The sequence below is a fragment of the Alternaria novae-zelandiae genome (genome assembly GCF_023758075.1).
Source record: "Alternaria novae-zelandiae strain BMP 2774 chromosome Unknown scaffold_1, whole genome shotgun sequence".
Taxonomy (NCBI): Eukaryota; Fungi; Ascomycota; class Dothideomycetes; order Pleosporales; family Pleosporaceae; genus Alternaria; species Alternaria novae-zelandiae.
The window spans coordinates 402,642-419,667 of NW_026056961.1; the positions used below are offsets into that span (position 1 = coordinate 402,642).

The 17,026-nt window shown below is 51.4% G+C and overlaps 3 protein-coding genes across 3 annotated transcripts; 1 reads left to right on the top strand and 2 right to left on the bottom strand.

Moving 5' to 3' along the window:
* Nucleotides 1–2,470: 2,470 nt before the first annotated feature.
* On the bottom strand, nucleotides 2,471–4,192 carry J4E88_000110 (uncharacterized protein; the record flags this gene model as incomplete). Its single annotated transcript, XM_049393791.1, has 1 exon — nucleotides 2,471–4,192. The coding sequence occupies one exon, from the start codon at nucleotides 4,190–4,192 to the stop codon at nucleotides 2,471–2,473; it is 1,722 nt and encodes a 573-aa protein (XP_049259620.1).
* A 2,106-nt stretch (nucleotides 4,193–6,298) lies between these two features.
* Nucleotides 6,299–8,161, bottom strand: J4E88_000111 (uncharacterized protein; the record flags this gene model as incomplete). The annotated part of the gene is made up of 3 exons (XM_049393792.1): nucleotides 6,299–6,795; nucleotides 6,848–7,941; nucleotides 8,157–8,161. 3 exons carry the CDS (start codon nucleotides 8,159–8,161, stop codon nucleotides 6,299–6,301), a joined length of 1,596 nt encoding a protein of 531 aa, XP_049259621.1.
* A 5,016-nt stretch (nucleotides 8,162–13,177) lies between these two features.
* J4E88_000112 (uncharacterized protein) lies at nucleotides 13,178–13,921 on the top strand (the record flags this gene model as incomplete). Its single annotated transcript, XM_049393793.1, has 1 exon — nucleotides 13,178–13,921. One exon carries the CDS (start codon nucleotides 13,178–13,180, stop codon nucleotides 13,919–13,921), a length of 744 nt encoding a protein of 247 aa, XP_049259622.1.
* Between the last annotated feature and the right edge of the window lie 3,105 nt (nucleotides 13,922–17,026).

Sequence of the window (17,026 nt, forward strand, 5' to 3'; positions counted from 1 at the left end):
TTTACCGGGCGGAAACCCGTCGAGTGAGCCGGGGTTTTGGAGGAGGAGATAGGTATCAGCATTCCATAGCCATAATACAATGAGTTTTCTTATACTTCTATTCGAATAGCAGCTGCGAAGTCTTGTTCCGTGGTTGCGACTGTAGTTATTGTAGCAAGGCGAGCAAATCGCAATATGTCGCTCAGGTGTGGTGTCGCATTCTGAGAACTTTGGAAGCTTTGAACGCGCTCCACGAACGTCGACCAGGACAACCTAGTAAACTATGCTCACGTCATCTTTGAAACTCTAAGACCTACATCCATCAATAACGTTATTCATCAAAAGCCATCGCTTGCCATCGTTTCTTATGCATGTCAAAGGCGTTGCGCGCAAGTGACCCGATCACACGTGGACCCCTCTTCGGCGACCACGCGCCATCATGTGGGTGCCCAGAGTGCGACCCGCCGATTGCGCCTCAGCACAAAGCGTCATCGAACTACCAGCACTTCGACCACGACCGCCTGCATTTCCACCTGCACCTCCGAATGTACATCACCAAAACGGCAGCAAGGCCATATACTCTAGCACCTTGCGTGCGGCAAGCCATCATCTTTCTCGAGCCCCAACGGCGCAATGCGACGAAGCTGTACAGTAGCCGCTCAACCCCTCCGCGACGCCGACTGCGCGACATGGACCGAGTGCCTCAGCTATGGGACACAAAGCTTGTCGATATCTGAATCACATCGCGACCAGACATTCTGTTGGTTTAAGGATCTCACATATGTGTATAGGGCCACATCAAGACTCGGCGCGCTATTCTCATCCGTCGTAGCATTCGATGTGCTTTCCACTCAACACCGCCCCTGAGCGAGCAGCCTCCCGCGAACACACACGTAGCCTTCTCTGTCGAACGAACATACACATATCTGTACAGGCGTCTGAGCATGTGGATAATTCTGTTCAAATGGACGTCTCGCGTCATGCGGCAATAGTGGTAGCTCGTCAAGCTCGGCACACCTTGGGACCTTGTTTCTTCGGCCCAGAGGTCACAAGCGACGTCGCTGCCTGGCATTGCACTCCACGGCGAAGCTCGTGTCTTCTAATAGAGAATCATGTACAAACTTCAACTCGTTCAGCCACCCCAAGCCCTCAAACCTCATACATACTCATGTCCGAAGCTCACACCAACCACATAACGAGCACATCGCAAGCATCACATTTACTCATTGATCAATTAGACTCCAGCCGCCCTCAGCCACGTCCGGCTCGTCCCGCGCTCGAATGAGTCTCCACAATCTCCATTCCACCCGCAATCTGGATTCTAAGCCACTCCACCAGAGCTTCGCAATACCGTGTATGCGTACTACACAACGAAGGGGCAGGGTTATGTCCACAACTCGAAACAGCACAGTTGCTGGTCGCCCAAAAGGCCCCTCCAACGCTGTCGATATCACCCACGCGTATAGTCGCGATCTTCCAGCTGCCAATGTCAAAGGTCTTGCGCTCACATACAATACGAATCAGTTCACTACCGTCTACACGAAGACTACTCGTCGGTATATCGAGACATCGCCAGATCTACCCTACGACTTGTATCTCAACATCGAGACGATTGCGCGCTACCCGACGAAAGGCCCTGAAACCAACCGCTTGGTCGCATCCCTCGCCACGAACGTAACTCCCCGGAGCGAACCGAACGTAGCCACAACAATACACAAGATCAAGGCGTGGAGTAGAGAGCCACATCACTATGGCCGTTGGGACTGTAGGGTGTTCAGATCTGTTGCGACTTCGACCGTGATATCGTTCTTCCGAAGGTTTGCTTCTTGATGAGATGCTTCGCATGCAAATCTCTATTCTGTTGCAAGATTGCGACCCTGTGGAATGACCCGAGTCGCATGCGCAAGGCTTAATCTCTTCCTTCCAAGAGAGCGCTTCGGTCGCTTCCAGCGAGAGCGTCACGACTGGACCTTGTCGCAATGGGAGCATCACTTGTACAACCACCAGGTCATCAGACGCTCTGCTACCTGGCTGGGGCAATCTTAGACTCGAACATATACTACCGGTGAGAGTGGCCTCTGGGAAAAGAGCCCAGGCGGCAGAGCTGCCGTGGACTTCTGCCAATATTTAGTTATGTGAGGCATCTCGTGAACACGTTGGTGTACTTATCGATGATCTGTTCACTTGCTTGCAGTCAAGACAATGAATGAAGTTCCATGAATAACATGCGCGTCTTCAGCTACCCGTCATGTGCATGACAAATGCCAGTTCTATCAATCATGACAGAAGAAGTTCACTTGTGCATGTCTGGCTTCACCAGGGACACAGACAAGTGACACGGCACAACCGATCAATAATGCCCTAGCCGGTATCAGTGCGGCGCGTGAGGTAGTCGTCAAACTGGAGAAAGACATTCATTCGTACGATTAAGCGATATTATTACTACTAATGAGAACGAAATAACGAGATAATAAGTGTCTTCTCGGGACTGCTACTCGTGGAAGTGGAGATCAGCTTCCTGTTTGCTGAGCGCTTCGTACGTCTCAGCAAGGGGAGTCGGTGGAGTGCGCGGCCCCCCTAGCAGCACTATCGGCCTCCATTCTTGGGCGCTTACGATGCGCTTACGCCACCTTGCTTTTCTCAACTTACCGTTCGAAGTGAACAGTGATGCTGAGCTGTACACAGGTCGAGTTTCGAAGTTGCACTTGACTGGGGACGATTTGTCGATGATGTCTTGAACCGCAGAACGAATCATCTCGTAGTGAGGCCAAAGGTAGCGTGTATGATGCGTTTCAGAGGCTGGTATGCCATTCGCCATGTCTTTCTGGTAGGCGATACGGCGAGCGCCTTGCCAGGCCAGATCTCGCTGCACGAACTCGAAGAACCTACATGGTTCCATCGTGTTGGGTGTGCCGTGCACAAACTCGAAGGTGAATTGTGATGACGATTTGGATGTAGCCGAGAACGCCAGAACCTCGCTGATCCATGGCCAGATAGTGGAGGTCATCCAGCTAGCTCCCTTATTGTTGACGATGTATGGCGCGTGGATCCTCCATTTGTCTGCCAAGCGGCCTTCGCCCCTGTAATCGCGTCGAGCTACTGAGTCGATGGAATCAAGTATCGCTGAGTCTATAGAGACTTTTCGATGGACATGAAGCTTGGGGTAATGTTCGAGAAGAGGTCTTAGACCCTGAGCGTGCGTTTCTGGATACGAGATCGAAGGTTTGTCCTCGTTCAGGTGCACGTTGCGTATTTGCGACATCGTCTCGCTCGGCAATCGCTGCAAGAATCGAATTGCCAGTGCAGCGGCGGAAAGGTTGCCTATCAATTCTATGTGCGCACGCCTCTCCAAATGAATAGCTTTATACTGTTGTAGGCGATCAGCTACATCGTCGTCAATATAACGTGGTGGATATTTCCAGAAGGCGACCGGTACAGGGCGTATAATTTGAGCCGGCCGGAGTAGAGGTTGCAAATTCCAGGATGGGGCGGCGCGAACTGTCTCAGTGAAGTGTGGTAGCTTGTGGAGGATATCCAGAGCATGGAGTACAAATGCCCGCCTTATAGACATTGGGTCACCTTTGCATCCGTGAAACATGTCCACACGGCGTTCGTTGGCGATCAAGTCATTCAACGCTCCGCGGTATTGAGGAAAGTCGTACGTGATCTCATCAATTAGGATTGGAGTAAGTAGGCGGCGCGAGGCGTGGAGTATTTGCTCGTCGAGGAAAGTTCGAAGATCCATGTAGAGCCCGAACTGCTTGGTGTCCAACGTGTCGACTCGCGCCGGATGTAGTACTTCCGGCTCTGGAGAGAAGTGAAGTGCGTTGTATTTGAAAGCGAGTCCCTTAGTGTCCTTTGCCAGTCTTACTGATACCAAGCGTAGAGAAAGATCGATCTTCTTCCCGTCGGATCCGATGACACACTGGGTCTCAGGTTCGGTGGTGTCAAAGCAGACGCGATAGCCCCCTGGGTGCGTAAAGTACTCCTCGTAAATCTGGTCGAGAAGTTCCTGCGGCAAGTCCATGAGGTTCAAAGGCGAAGGGCGTGTGGAGGGCCTGAATCCAGTGAGGGATAACTCTAAAGTGAGTTGGCGGAAGCGTTTATTGGGAGGCCAAGAAAAAGCCCCCGGAAGATACTCTCGCTTCCCGTCTCGAGGCTTAGGCACATTGTAAGGAGGGTGCGCAAGGTCAAACAGCGTCAATTGCGGCATGATGTGGACAGGAAAGAAGTGCTCGAGGAAGATGTCCGTATGCAACGTAGGCCACGCCGCAATGGCGTCTGAAATCGTTGCATATGTATGGCCTACGTCTCCATGGAAGCTAATGGCTTAATGATGCACTAATCTAGCCGTAAAAGCGTAGCCCGTGTGGTAATCGGCTGTTGAGCCACGGATGCACTGTGTTGCGCGGCCGAGTCCAGCCTTCCAAATTTGAGAAAACACCGGAGAACCGACGTGACACCGTTAAGCCAAGGTATCCCTAGACTTTCACAGTCATTTGTACTGACGACTACTTTTGCTTGACCATTTTCTGGCCATGATATGGGACATACGTCTTGACTCGCAATGATTCAGCACCAGCTGTACAGATGGTTCCCGAGGTCGACACAGGTCAAGGCATCAATGTTCCACCTCTTGTTTTGGGTAGTAGATCCCAAGCGTCAGAATGGATGTGATCTTCGGCTGCCATGGAGCGACTCAAGTCTCAGGGCGATGGGCTGACGTCGAGGGAACCCTGCATTACGCGAGGCTTAGTGCAAGCTGCTAGTGAGCTAGCGTGAGCCCCACCTTGGGCCGTGCCAAGCCCCGGGGCGGTTCACGAGATCTCCACTTGCTCTGCACCTCGGCGCGCACGCATTGCATGCTCACTGCAGCGATAGAGATGACCAGGTTGCCACGCACATCGACACGAACATGGCATGCGAGGCGTCATGTTCGCCTTGTCCCATATTCTTCGGATCGACCAATACCGAGCCCAACGCGGATGTGTCCACCTACCCTACTAGTACCGAGGTACTACTGCGTCTATCCCGGCCCGTGCTGACCTCAATATCTGAGTATCCAGGCTATCCTGTCGTCCGGCTACATCGGGGCCATGATTTCACCGAGCCGTGCAGCGCACAGTCGTCTTACAGTGGTGCCGCTTTGGGTCTAATGTAAAATCGCTGCCATCCCCGGATAGTTTGGAGCTGCGCGGGCTAGCGAGAGTTGTCACCGCAACATCTTCACTACTACGCATAACAAGGCGACACTTTGTATGTAACTTTTCGTCTTAGGCACTGCAAGATCAGCATACGTTCATGACACCAATCCTGTGGTGGTAAGACAGAAGCACGGAGCAACAGCAATACCACTAGTAAGTAACTAGAGCCTCAAGGCCTCCGATGAATACATCGCTGACCATAGCAATCACAGATCCGCCTATCAACTCTCAAGTAATCCATCGTTACATCGTACCCTCCTACCGCATCTACAAATGGCCAGCCGAAGACCCACGGGTCCCTCAATCTGCCAACCTCCTCGCGAGCCTCCCCGCAAAGTCAGCATTCTACAGCTAGATATCTCGGGTGCATTCAACCATGTCAAGATGCCGGAGGAGTACGCGCCGTGTCTGAGACATGATGCGCCACCACACCTACAGACTTCCAGTTTCGGGCCTGGCGAAGGCGTCGCGCAGGGGTCGGGAATCACAATGGAGACGTGTCCATGGCCAAAAGAGCTTCTAAGCCTCGCGCTCGAGCTTGAAGTGCCAGAAGGGCCTCTTAGTAGCCACGACCACACTCAAAGCGTCGCCACCACGAAGTCCCTCCCGGTGGCAGACGGATAATCTCCATACTCAAGCATTGCAATCAGTTGGGATGGGATAGACGCAGCAGTCGTAGTAGGTCTGCAGATGACGTGTCATGCGAAAGCATGGTCATCTTCAGTTGGAACGAGCCCTACTGGCTGGTGCGAGCGGACGTAGCTAAAGTTAGGATGTGAAGAAGTCAATGGCCATCAAACATCATATACATGACAAAGTGATCTTCGCATGCACAGTTACAACCTCATCCCATGCGTATCCTGAACACGTGAAGTCTGAATGACATTGTCATTTAAGACAAAACGACTGACGAAGTTCGTGAGGGTGTATGTTATGTTCAAACATTCATGAGACAAGGCTGATAAGCATAACTTAACATTAATAACACAAAACTCCTAATAACACTAACAAGCCTCTCCCGGTGAGATTGAAGAGTTCCCGAAGCTGCAAGAAAGCCGAACCGACGGAAGTCCGATCAAAAACCAAAAAGTACGACAATCATGAAAGATCGCGAACTAATCAATCATGATGGGGTCGTTCCTCTTACCTCCGACGAACCCTTGATCCCACAAGATTGTCAACCGCCGCATGAAACGCTGGCGCTCATCGTTGTACTCCCTCCACGACGCCTCGTCCCATGACTCCCCCATGAACCTGAGGCGGCTTATCCACCCAAGCCGCACGCTCTTGGGTTTGAAGTTGTAATGCACCATCATTCCCTCGCGAGGGGGTACTCGAAGTAGTCCCATAAGAAACTCAAAACTCCCTGATCGATCCCACGCGTACTTGGAATGAGTTTCCTCCATGGCGTGAACACCCTGTGATTCCGAACGCATGCTGTCACCAAGTTTGTTCTGCCATGCTGCCTCGATCTCGAACGAATGGATGATATCGCTTGCAAGGTCGGGCATGTTGTCACAGTCGATCTCCAGACGGTAAGGCATATGGTGGTGGACAGACGAGTAAGCCATATTTCGCGCTTCTTCCATCCACCGAAATGTAGTAGCAGCGACTAGAGATTCGTTAGTCGGCGTCATGACGACAGACTTGTGACAGCCACTTACAAATATTGACAGGATGATATAGGTCTGCGTCGTGGACCGACGCAAATATTGCATTCCATAAGCTGACGCGGCGGTGGACGTTGAGGTTTGGATTGATCTTGCAGAACCCTATGAAGGGCTTCGCGTGGTATTCGGGGAAAGCGGCAGAGGCACGGTCCTCATGCATATGTAGCTTTCGCATGTGCATGAACGCAGGGTTGACGATACTTGCCTTCAAGAACCGAATCATTACTGCGGCGGCAGAGAAGCTGTATCTTGTGGAAGCGTCAAAGCGGCAGTTCGACCCTTCGTCGATTTGCCAGAGGTCCTTGGTGGCCCGGTTTTCCAACGTTTCGATGATTCTGTAGTTGGAGAGTTCTCTCCCCACCGTTGCTTCGAAATCTTTATGGGTCCAGAGCATTTTCAGGATACTGCTAAGAAAGCGTAGCTCTGTGGGCGGGTCCATGTCGTTGTTCATCAGTGTTCCGGTTGGGTGCCTGTGTCGACCATATCGCTGCAAGTCTTCCAAGACATGCCAGTATGCTGGAAATTCGTGGAGTATACCGGCTTGGACGTGGTGGATAAGTGAGCGCGCTTCGAGTAGAACTTTCTGTCCCAGATTGAGAGCAATTCTGACATCGTTGTCGCAACACGCAGCCATCAGAGACAACTCTGATGACAATTCGGTGGTGGCGGAGTGAATAGTGTTCCACTCAAATTCGAGACCCTTTGTCTCTTCATTGAACGCCCTGCACACGGACCTGAGCGAGAGATCGATAGGCCCACCATCAGGCATGCTCAATTGATTGGTATGGGGATTGACTTTGTAGCCGCCTGGAATTTCGTAGTAGTGACGATAGATGTTTCGTCGTACTTCCTTCGACAACTTCGCGAAAGGGCTGTCGCGCCAGCGAACAGGTAGTCTTGGCTGTGGTGTCGTTGAACGCTCCGTAATCGGTGTGTATGTTGTCTCCGGACTCGGTGTCACTATGGGCTCGCGATTCCTTTCCTCAAGATACTCGCTCAGTAGTATCCAGCCGCGTTCTGTTGATATCAGTCTGTTGTTGTATAGTTCTCTCTTAGCTGGATCGCGCATGTTGAGTTTGTATAGTTCTCTATTAAATGGATCGCGCATATTGAGTGCAGAAACTTAAAAATAGAACAAGAGAGCGGACAGATAAAATGGAGTGGAAGTAAATTCGGCTGTTGTGAATTTGTGCTTTGAATACAATTTCTTTATTGCTACCGAATCTTCTACATGCAAAGCCGTCTTATAGACTCCACGAAACGATATAGTGCTGTCAAGTGGCTGGTATTGGAGCCACAAGACCGCATGTTGGGGTGGTTGGGTGGTGATCCTGATGAAACGGTAATCGGCCGTTATTGACGGAAGCTGATTCCGGATTACGCTAGTGAAGGTAGAGGTATTAGAAGTCTCCATGGGTAGCGGAGGAGAAAACTCTGACAAACTTGTGTTTACAAACAAACCGTGAAGAGCCGCTACGTGGTCGGGCGAAAATGTGTCGCGTTATGGTAGAGAGAACGTGGAACACATCGTAGAGGAATTATGTCGCAATGATAGAGTCGGAAACATCGAGTAAAGCTGAAATCGGCTAATATTAGGTTTGGGTGTATGGTTAATGCCGTGAAGAGTCAGCAGAGAGCCCAGAAGGCCCGGCTACCGCTTTCACCTAAGCAAAGCGCCATAATTAGCCCGAGGAACTAATGGCCGCGGCTGAGATCTAGCGTTCTCAGAACGACGAGGCTGGGACTTCCTAGATCTGCCGAGGTGTGTGTCGAACTACCTCTGGGGGCTGGGAACAAAGTTGGGTGCCGCTGTGAAGGTCGTTGAATTCAGGAGCAACCTGGTCGCGAACAACTTGCATTCCGCACTTGAAGAATCCACCTGTCTTTGCAAACTCCAACAAAGGGCTATAATTCTGATGTTGTACGTCCAGTAATAAGGGGCTGAAGATAAGAGTTTAGTCATGATCGGCGCGGTAGTGTGCGTTGTCTTGTATGTGGGTGAAGGGCAGGAAACCCAGTCTTGTCGCTCTTGTGAAGTGTCTGACCCAAGACACCGAGGCGCCTACATAGAAACACTTCACTTTCGGTGACGCCCAGGTGTAGCGCACTTCTTTCAATGAGGACTCTGTGAGAGACAAAGCTACTGGCCGTGTTCGAGAATTCCATGGGTGCCCTTGTTAGAATTCAGGAAGGAACTAGTCCAAATGGGCAAGGTACCGAGGTCCCAGCCGCACATGCGATCCGTCGAAACACCATACCATGGTATCACTAACTCTCGTGTATATTATAGCAAGGACAGTAAGCCCATTGCTAATGAGGTGGAAGTTTGTCCTGAAGATGCGATGGCTTCATTGACGTGATTATCGGCAACGCTAGCTAGTGCACTTCGGTTCCTTCGTCACAGCCTCGTCAAGTGGTATCAGTAGGTGCTCCTGTATCGCTTTGCTGCTCTACAACACTCGACGCATTGCTACTCTTGCTTTATGAAGTGGCTGGTATGACTCGGCACTTGTAAAGAGTGACCGTCGAGGAAGTCGTTGTCGCAGAAGCTGATGCCTAGGTAGGCACCCGTATTTGCGGCAACGCCTTTGACTGACAGCCTTGTTGTGTAGAAGTTTCCAGTTCTAGTCTGCCATACAATGTCTACACAGATCTTCATTGCAAGATCTAATGATGAAAACGTTGGTAAATAGAGGCAAACCCCACCGTTAACACTTAGTCTTTCCCGTCAAATAGACGAACGCGGAGGTAACTGATTACTATCTTAGCCATGATCAGCAGGTCTACTCGTAGCTGCAATGCAAGACTATCAGAGAACGCTTGCATACCTAGCTGGAAAGTCGCGAGAGCCTTCATTGTAACCCGTTCGCCGACTTCACCGCTGCAAAGTTACAAATATATGGAGCGGAGCTCCACGTATATGTCTGACCACAAAGTCCCCATACATACGGAGAGCCCTCAGTAGTATAGTACACCATGTGAATGCCTTGTGTTTCCTCTGCTGCTTCCGGCGGTGTCCAGCGCTCCCCTAGAAGCGATAGTTCTCATGCAACATCACCGACGGATCCTGTATCCCCAGTAGAAGTTGTGATCGCCTTGGACTCAGTATTGGTATCTGAAGATGCCACCGGTACCATGACATGGGCTTCTGGGTGTGTGTATTCTCAGGCACGTATAATTGTACGTCCTGTTGCGATCGCATTCGTATGCTTATGCGCCATCGTGTGCGTGGCTCGCTGAGGGTACGTAGCTGAGCTGCGGCATGCCCTTGAACGCAGTGGCAGGTGTATGACAGAAGCGATCGAGGCTACTACGGTGGAAATGCGGTGGTGGGCAATGCGACGGTGAGCAGTGCGACGGTGGGCAGTGCGACGGTGGGCAGTGCGACGGTGGATCCGACGGCGCATGCGACGGTACATTCGATAGAGCACCGAGGGAGGACGCAGGCTATGTAGACTTCGTTGCTAACCGGATCGCTCGGGCGGTGGGTGCCCATGCAGGCATGATTGAGAGCGATCAAGACACTATGCGCATCTAGGTGTGTCAGTCCAAGTCATATTCGTAGAGGTCGTCCGTAGATAGAAACAGAAGCGCAGGAACCTCGAGCTCTGCATCGCGGGGGCTTCGGCGCGGGGTCGGGGTTCGTAGGTGTCCCGCAATGACGTCATCATCACGGTCAACCATCCATTTCTATGCGCCTTTGGCCCGGTCTACTTTCACCACACAATGCCACAGCGAAGAACTGTCTCATCATCTTTTTGGAGGCAATCGATACGTTGACTCTATGACATCGACAAGATCAGCGAAGGATGGCACGATCGATTTGAAAGGTCTTCCCCCTCCAGGCTGACGTATAGTACTATCCGGCGAGCGTGATCGCCATCCTGGAGTGCAGCTCAGCTTTCATAAGCCCGTTGACATCGGCGCTTCGACATATCATCAGTCGCGTAAAGAAAGCGCTCATCGCGTGTTGATTTATGTTCACCGGTAGATATCTAGGTATGTAGGCACTTTGCTGTGGTGATAACTTCGGTCGACTCGATTTCGTGCGACCTCACTCTTTGGAGGGCCTCATAAAGGCGGACTGATAGGCACTAAGTCTATAACGCAATACATGAGAGGGATGTTTGCCAGCAATCTGACCTCATTGCGGTCGCGCGACAACACCGTAGCTGTACGGCTACGACTCACATCAAGTGCATTCTTGGCGTGCTATGATATCGTTGTACAATATCAGCGTATGAAGAGCTGTGGAAGTCTGTTTCGGTGATCACTTCCTGCTCACAAGGTTTACCAAAGCTTTCCACGGCACATCGACCGTCTCATGCGGAATAATTGTCAAGCCCGGCATCAGGATTGCAATTATGCTGTCAATTACAGAGGAGTCGATATCCGTCGCTCGCCGCTTCTGGTGTCACTGAGAAGAAAGGCCCCAATTAAGCTCCATCCCCTCACTCTTTGTACTCCTTTCCCGCCACCGAATATCATAGCTTATAGGACTCGGAGCACATCAACCGAAGCTAATGTAGTCAACTTGAGGCCGAGATGGACGAAAAATGCTCATCTACTTCTGAAACCATCACCTACCCTAAACTATTGCATGAGTAGCTGGGGGTCGTGTTGGGAAAACGTTGTACACAGGTTGATAGACACGTGTGATGAAAATAGCGGTTCTTGATGTCGCACGTATCGGTTTAGAAGAGTAAATCATGTACCACAGTCACAAAGTCTGCGCTTGGTAGTGCCACTTCCAGTCTCGTTGCTTCGGGCAGCGCAATCTGAGTAAAGCACGCATTCACAGGCGAACAGATTGGAAGCTATGGCGAAGTATTTACGTTTCAATTAAGAGAAGTCAAGAGTACTGATCATGCTACGTTGCATAAGTTTAGCGTTCAGGTGGACGAAAGCTCTCCAAAGACAAGGTCCACTGTCTCACCGACCGTACAAAGTTACACGACCCACCTCTTGAAGCAACTGCAAACATCGATCGGAAACATCCGATAGATGACGACAAAGATGTAAAATTTGAGTGGAGAACATCAAGGGCGGTTCGCTGTGATGCTGTCGGAAGGTCAAAGGCCGGCGACGCATCAGAGCAGCCTTCTGTACCCTTGACCGATGGTGGACGAGCGATTGGAAAATTATCGCTCATGATGTGGGGATGGCTTTGAGTGCTGGGCCAAGTAGCAGTGCTTCTCGGACGTTGACGGCCCTATTCGATGACGAATATGAACGATCGGAATATCTGTAGACCAGCCTTGGACAGAGAGGGCGCGGCACCTGCTCGCGGGATCTAGAAACAGAGCTACAAACAGTGCAATCACCCAGCCACTCTTTATTGAAGATGGCTGGAAGATATACGTATGCAATCGATATGATGAAACGCGTGCTGGAATATTTCGCCGAGACGGCGCCTGCTCCTAGATCGACACGATTAGCTCGTGCCAATGACAGCCGCTCCGCTGAGAATGGATTAGATACAAGGTGCCGCGACTTGTATCCTTGACAAGGTTTCAGATTGGAATCCGCGGTTTTTTCTCGTGCTCAGACTATTCATGGCTGCCGTCGAGTGAGCGCGAGAATGGAAGTTTGGCTCGACAGAAGCATTGGTTCTCAAAACAACAGGCACTAGGTGCATAGCCAGCCTATCTTGTGTGGTATTGCAAGCAATGAGCAAAGCCAAGTTCAGAGATGAGGTGATTGACGTGCGTATAGCGTCGGCAAATTCACCAGGCTCGACGCGGAGGTAGCTGGTTGGTGGAGCAAGGCTAGTCTGTTTCGGCGTTAGCGTCGGCATCATAGAGGGTCTCCTTCAGGGCTAGGTGCCGTTGCAATGACCGACTTTGTCTGGCCTAGGCAACTACTTTCTGACATTCCAACCACCGCAAATCCTGACGAACGGCATCAACGCCCTAGCAGACGGCCCGGATCGACTATGTTCCAACACCGCGGATTTACGCATTCCGCCTTCGTTACACTCCCGCGCTATGTTCACTACATGCGCTTTCGCTTGTCGGGAGTAGTACGCGCTCACAAGAGTACGCGCTGGGCACAGCCGAGCCACCGAGCGAGGCTGGTCGTAGGTTTTGGGTCCGTGCCAGAGAGGTTGGGTGATGCGAGACGCAAGCAGTCCTCTATACGGATTGCGCTGAAGGCGTTCATCTGAGAGTTTCTATAAGAAGGGTTCAAAGCATCTTCGTATCGTAGCTAATTACAATCAAAGTCATTCAAGAGTAACCAGCTTTCGTATCTGTCTACACGCCACTACTCATTTCACATCATTTTCTCTCTTGCTTCCGCCCTTGATATCCGCTATCACTCGTCATGTCTGGACTCAGCCATAACGAAACCTCTCATGGTCTCACGAACGCCTCGCTTGCCAGTATATTGGCCGAGGCCTTCAGTCGACTAGCAACGCAAAGTTCTCATTCACTTCCACCATCAACTCAGGCCTCCCCACAGAATCAAGCTGCACCTCCATCCAATGAACAGCATCTTGTCAACCAAGGCTTGCAGGCCGACATACAGGGAATCAAACGCCTTCTCGAGATCTCTTCCCAACAAGCCAAGCCCAAAGGCACCAATCGCCCCCCACCGCGCCCTCACGTCAAGATCTCGCTCTGCGACACGGATATCGGGATCTACAGTAAGAAGACTCCCGCCGAAATCGTAGGGTTTCTGAAAGACGGAGCCGCGTATCCTTGGTCTTGTATTACTGCCGCCCAAGTCAAGGGAAAAGTGCTCCATGTCTACACGAACAACGACACTGCGGACAAATGCCTGCGGAACTGGCAAGACCCCCTCCAATCACGTGGCTTCAATATGGGGACCCATATCATATCCGATAGGTATTTCATCTGGGTCAAGGATCCACCCGGCCTCGAACCATACACGCCCATCTCTGACGAGTATCTTGCGCTCATCAGCGCCGAGAACGGCATACACATTGGGTCCGCTCGCTGGACGTGGAAGAAGTTAGTGCTGAGCTTTTCTTGTCTACGGTCTGCTCAGAAGCTGCGTAAACAAGGTTACATCAAGATGGACTTTACCCAGCCAGAATGCCAGTAAGTTGGTGTTCGTCAGACACCATTCTGGACTTACTAACAACCATAGGTATTACGACCCTCGTATGGACTTACAGTACTGCCACTGGTGCGGGTACATCAATCACGAGAGTCGACATTGTAAAAAGCAGCAACCGTCATGTGGAAAATGTGGTCACTCTGGACACAAGTCGAAACTCTGTAGGAGTACATTTCAACAATGTCCCATATGCCGACTGAAGCACGTAGCCTTCTCTTCCGTTTGTGTTCACCCTATAGTTGTGAAGGCGCGAAAGGCTATGTTCATCTTTCGAGATGAAGCTTGTTGGTGGCCAGAAGAGGAAAGTGAGGAAGACGAACACACTCCCGACATGAGTAGTACTCTCCCGGCGGTGTCTACTTCAATAACTGCCCCCCTATCGAGCGAGGTCACATCTGGTCCTCCTTCCCACGGCCACAACGATGGCTCTATTTCGTCTAACATGGCGAACAACGATTCGCTGAGCCGAAAGCGTGCACGTCCGCATACGATGGAGACGCCGGAACACCCCAGAGACCAGGGCCACAGTGCTGTTGCGTCGCAAACCGTTTCTCCAGCATCGATGCCGAGCACTCCTGTGACCAAGCCTGGTTCACAGCAACGCCTTACCACCGAGCAACGAACCAACGTGTCGTCAGAACTACCAGTCGACATGGAAATCACCTTACCACCAAACGAAACGCCCGTACCTCATGGAAACTCGACTTCTTTGCCAGTCCACCATGTCGGGTCACCACCTCTGCCCGAAGCATTCGACCAAGCAGCCTCACAACATATGGCTTGTGCCATCCCCGGCCTGGGTCACGTTTCAGATCCTTCGACCTCGCTCCGTGTGCAGGGACATCCAGGTGCAGAAACCATATCACGGCAGCCCGCAGCGGCCGATGATTTAAGCTCTTCATCCGCCGCATCAAGTCCTCAGACCCCACCTGAACCTGTGAACGTTGCTAGTACTACTGGCGTTGATCCGAAATCTATGATCGTGGAAGCTGGTCTAGATGTACCGTCAAGAAAGGCACTGCCACCGCAGGCCGCCAGTACCAGTGGCGATTCAGTCTCTACGAGGCCCTTCTTTGAAACTACCACACCGACTCATCCGACGAGACCTACTAGCACCAAAGAACCGAGGCTTGGTAGATCTAAATCTCAGACAGCATCGTTCAGCCATCCGTCCGCGAATCTGCCACCCCAGCCCGACGAGCTGTTGGCTGCGCACAGGCGGGAGGAGCATGATAAAAAACTACGGATGTTCGAACTTGACGCCAAGAAACGAGGGGCCCAAATTGATCCCAAAAACTTTCGAGAAGCGTGCCTATCAGTTCAGACGACGTTTCAAAAGCAGAATCGAATAAACAAGCGTCTCACTCGGAAACGCATAGCCACTGCCGCACTTTCAAATTCCCAGTCCATCCTGCCACCGACTGTAGAAACGGATCAAACGAACTCAACCCAACAATCACAAGTTTTCCAAGACGGGGAGCCTGGACCGCCTGATACGTCCTCGCGCTTATGAAGGGCACCCCAGGCACTTCAATGCAACAAGCCAGAGGGGTTACTGGATCTGTGAGATCCAGCTCTTCTTGGCTTGACGAAAAGCTTGGTTCGTTACGCATTCTCCAAGTCAATGTCAAGGGCGCATTTACTACAGGAGTCGTTGAGGACCAAGTTCAAACCGACAGTGTCATCCAGGGCCGCAGTAATGGGGGCACAGCCAGGCTCAGAAGTATTCTGACAGGAAGCCAGCAATGGGACATAATCGCAGTCCAAGACGCCCCCATCCAAACTCCATGGGTCAAATGTTCGCCTTATCATGTCTGGTACCATACATATGGACAAGAGCCAAAGAACCCGCGGAAGCCACCAAAGCAGGCGCGAGTAAGCTTCTACGTTCATCGAGACATAGCGGTAGACAGCTACACGTTTGTCTACCACAACTCATGCTTGGCGACCCTTGTTCTTCGGACTAGCAGCGGCATCTACAACATTCACAACTTCTACAACGAGTACCTCAAGGATCCATGGCAATTGAGATTCAGAAGCCCTGAAGACTTCCGGGGAGTGGTAGACTGTATGAAGCAGATGGACGGAGAAGATATATTCCTGGGCGACTTCAATCTGCATCATCCATGGTGGAGTGGATCTAATCGGAGTCAGACACGCCCTGGGGCAGCCCTGGCGGATGTGCTCCAGGAGAATGAATTCCGCCTGGTGACGATTCCAGGTACAGTCACCTATACGCGTACCCAGGATATGGACCCCGGCATAGCTGGACAGTACCAGTCAACGTTGGATCTCACATTCGTCAGCCCAGGAGTTATAAGCCTCGTGCAAGATTGGAGAACCGTTACCGACATTGATGAATTTGGTACTGATCACAAACCTGTGGAGTTCACGCTCATCATCGAGCCTACCCGAGAATTCCCCATCAGATACCTCTATCATCGAGCGGACACGAAGGGTTTACGCAAATTCGTTGCGCAGCATCTGAAGCAACTCGACAAGCCCGATCTTCTCAACGAGCAATCAGTATCAGAGTATATCGACAACATACTCCAAATATTCCGGGACGCGAGAGAAAAGTTCGTACCAAAGGCAGGCCCACCATCGCCGCGGGCAAATCCAGCAATGACACCGTCCGTTAAGAAGGCTCGTGCAGAGGAGAGAAGGCTTAGATACCTGTATGACCGAACACGCGACCCTGAACACAAGAAGGCAATGAATTCTGCAAAGCGAAAGAAAGACAAGCTGTTGAAGACAGAAAAGCAGAAGAGCTGGCGCAGATTCGTTAGTCGAGCCACAACTGATCGGCAACTTTCCAGACTTTACAAGATCACCAAGCGTCTGGATTTACCAGTCAGATTACGACACATGCCACCATTGAAGGATCCTCAAGACTCGAACATCGTTCATCAAGAAGGGGCTGCCAAAGCCAATTGTCTGCGACAACACATCCTCCAAGGTACTAGCGATACGCCCCCTCTTCCAATTCCAATGCCGGAACTATGCGATCCCTCCGAGCAGCTAGAATGCTCCCAGGAAGTTACAGTTGAGGAGGTTGCGGAAGTCATCAAGGAATGTAAGCGCAGAAAG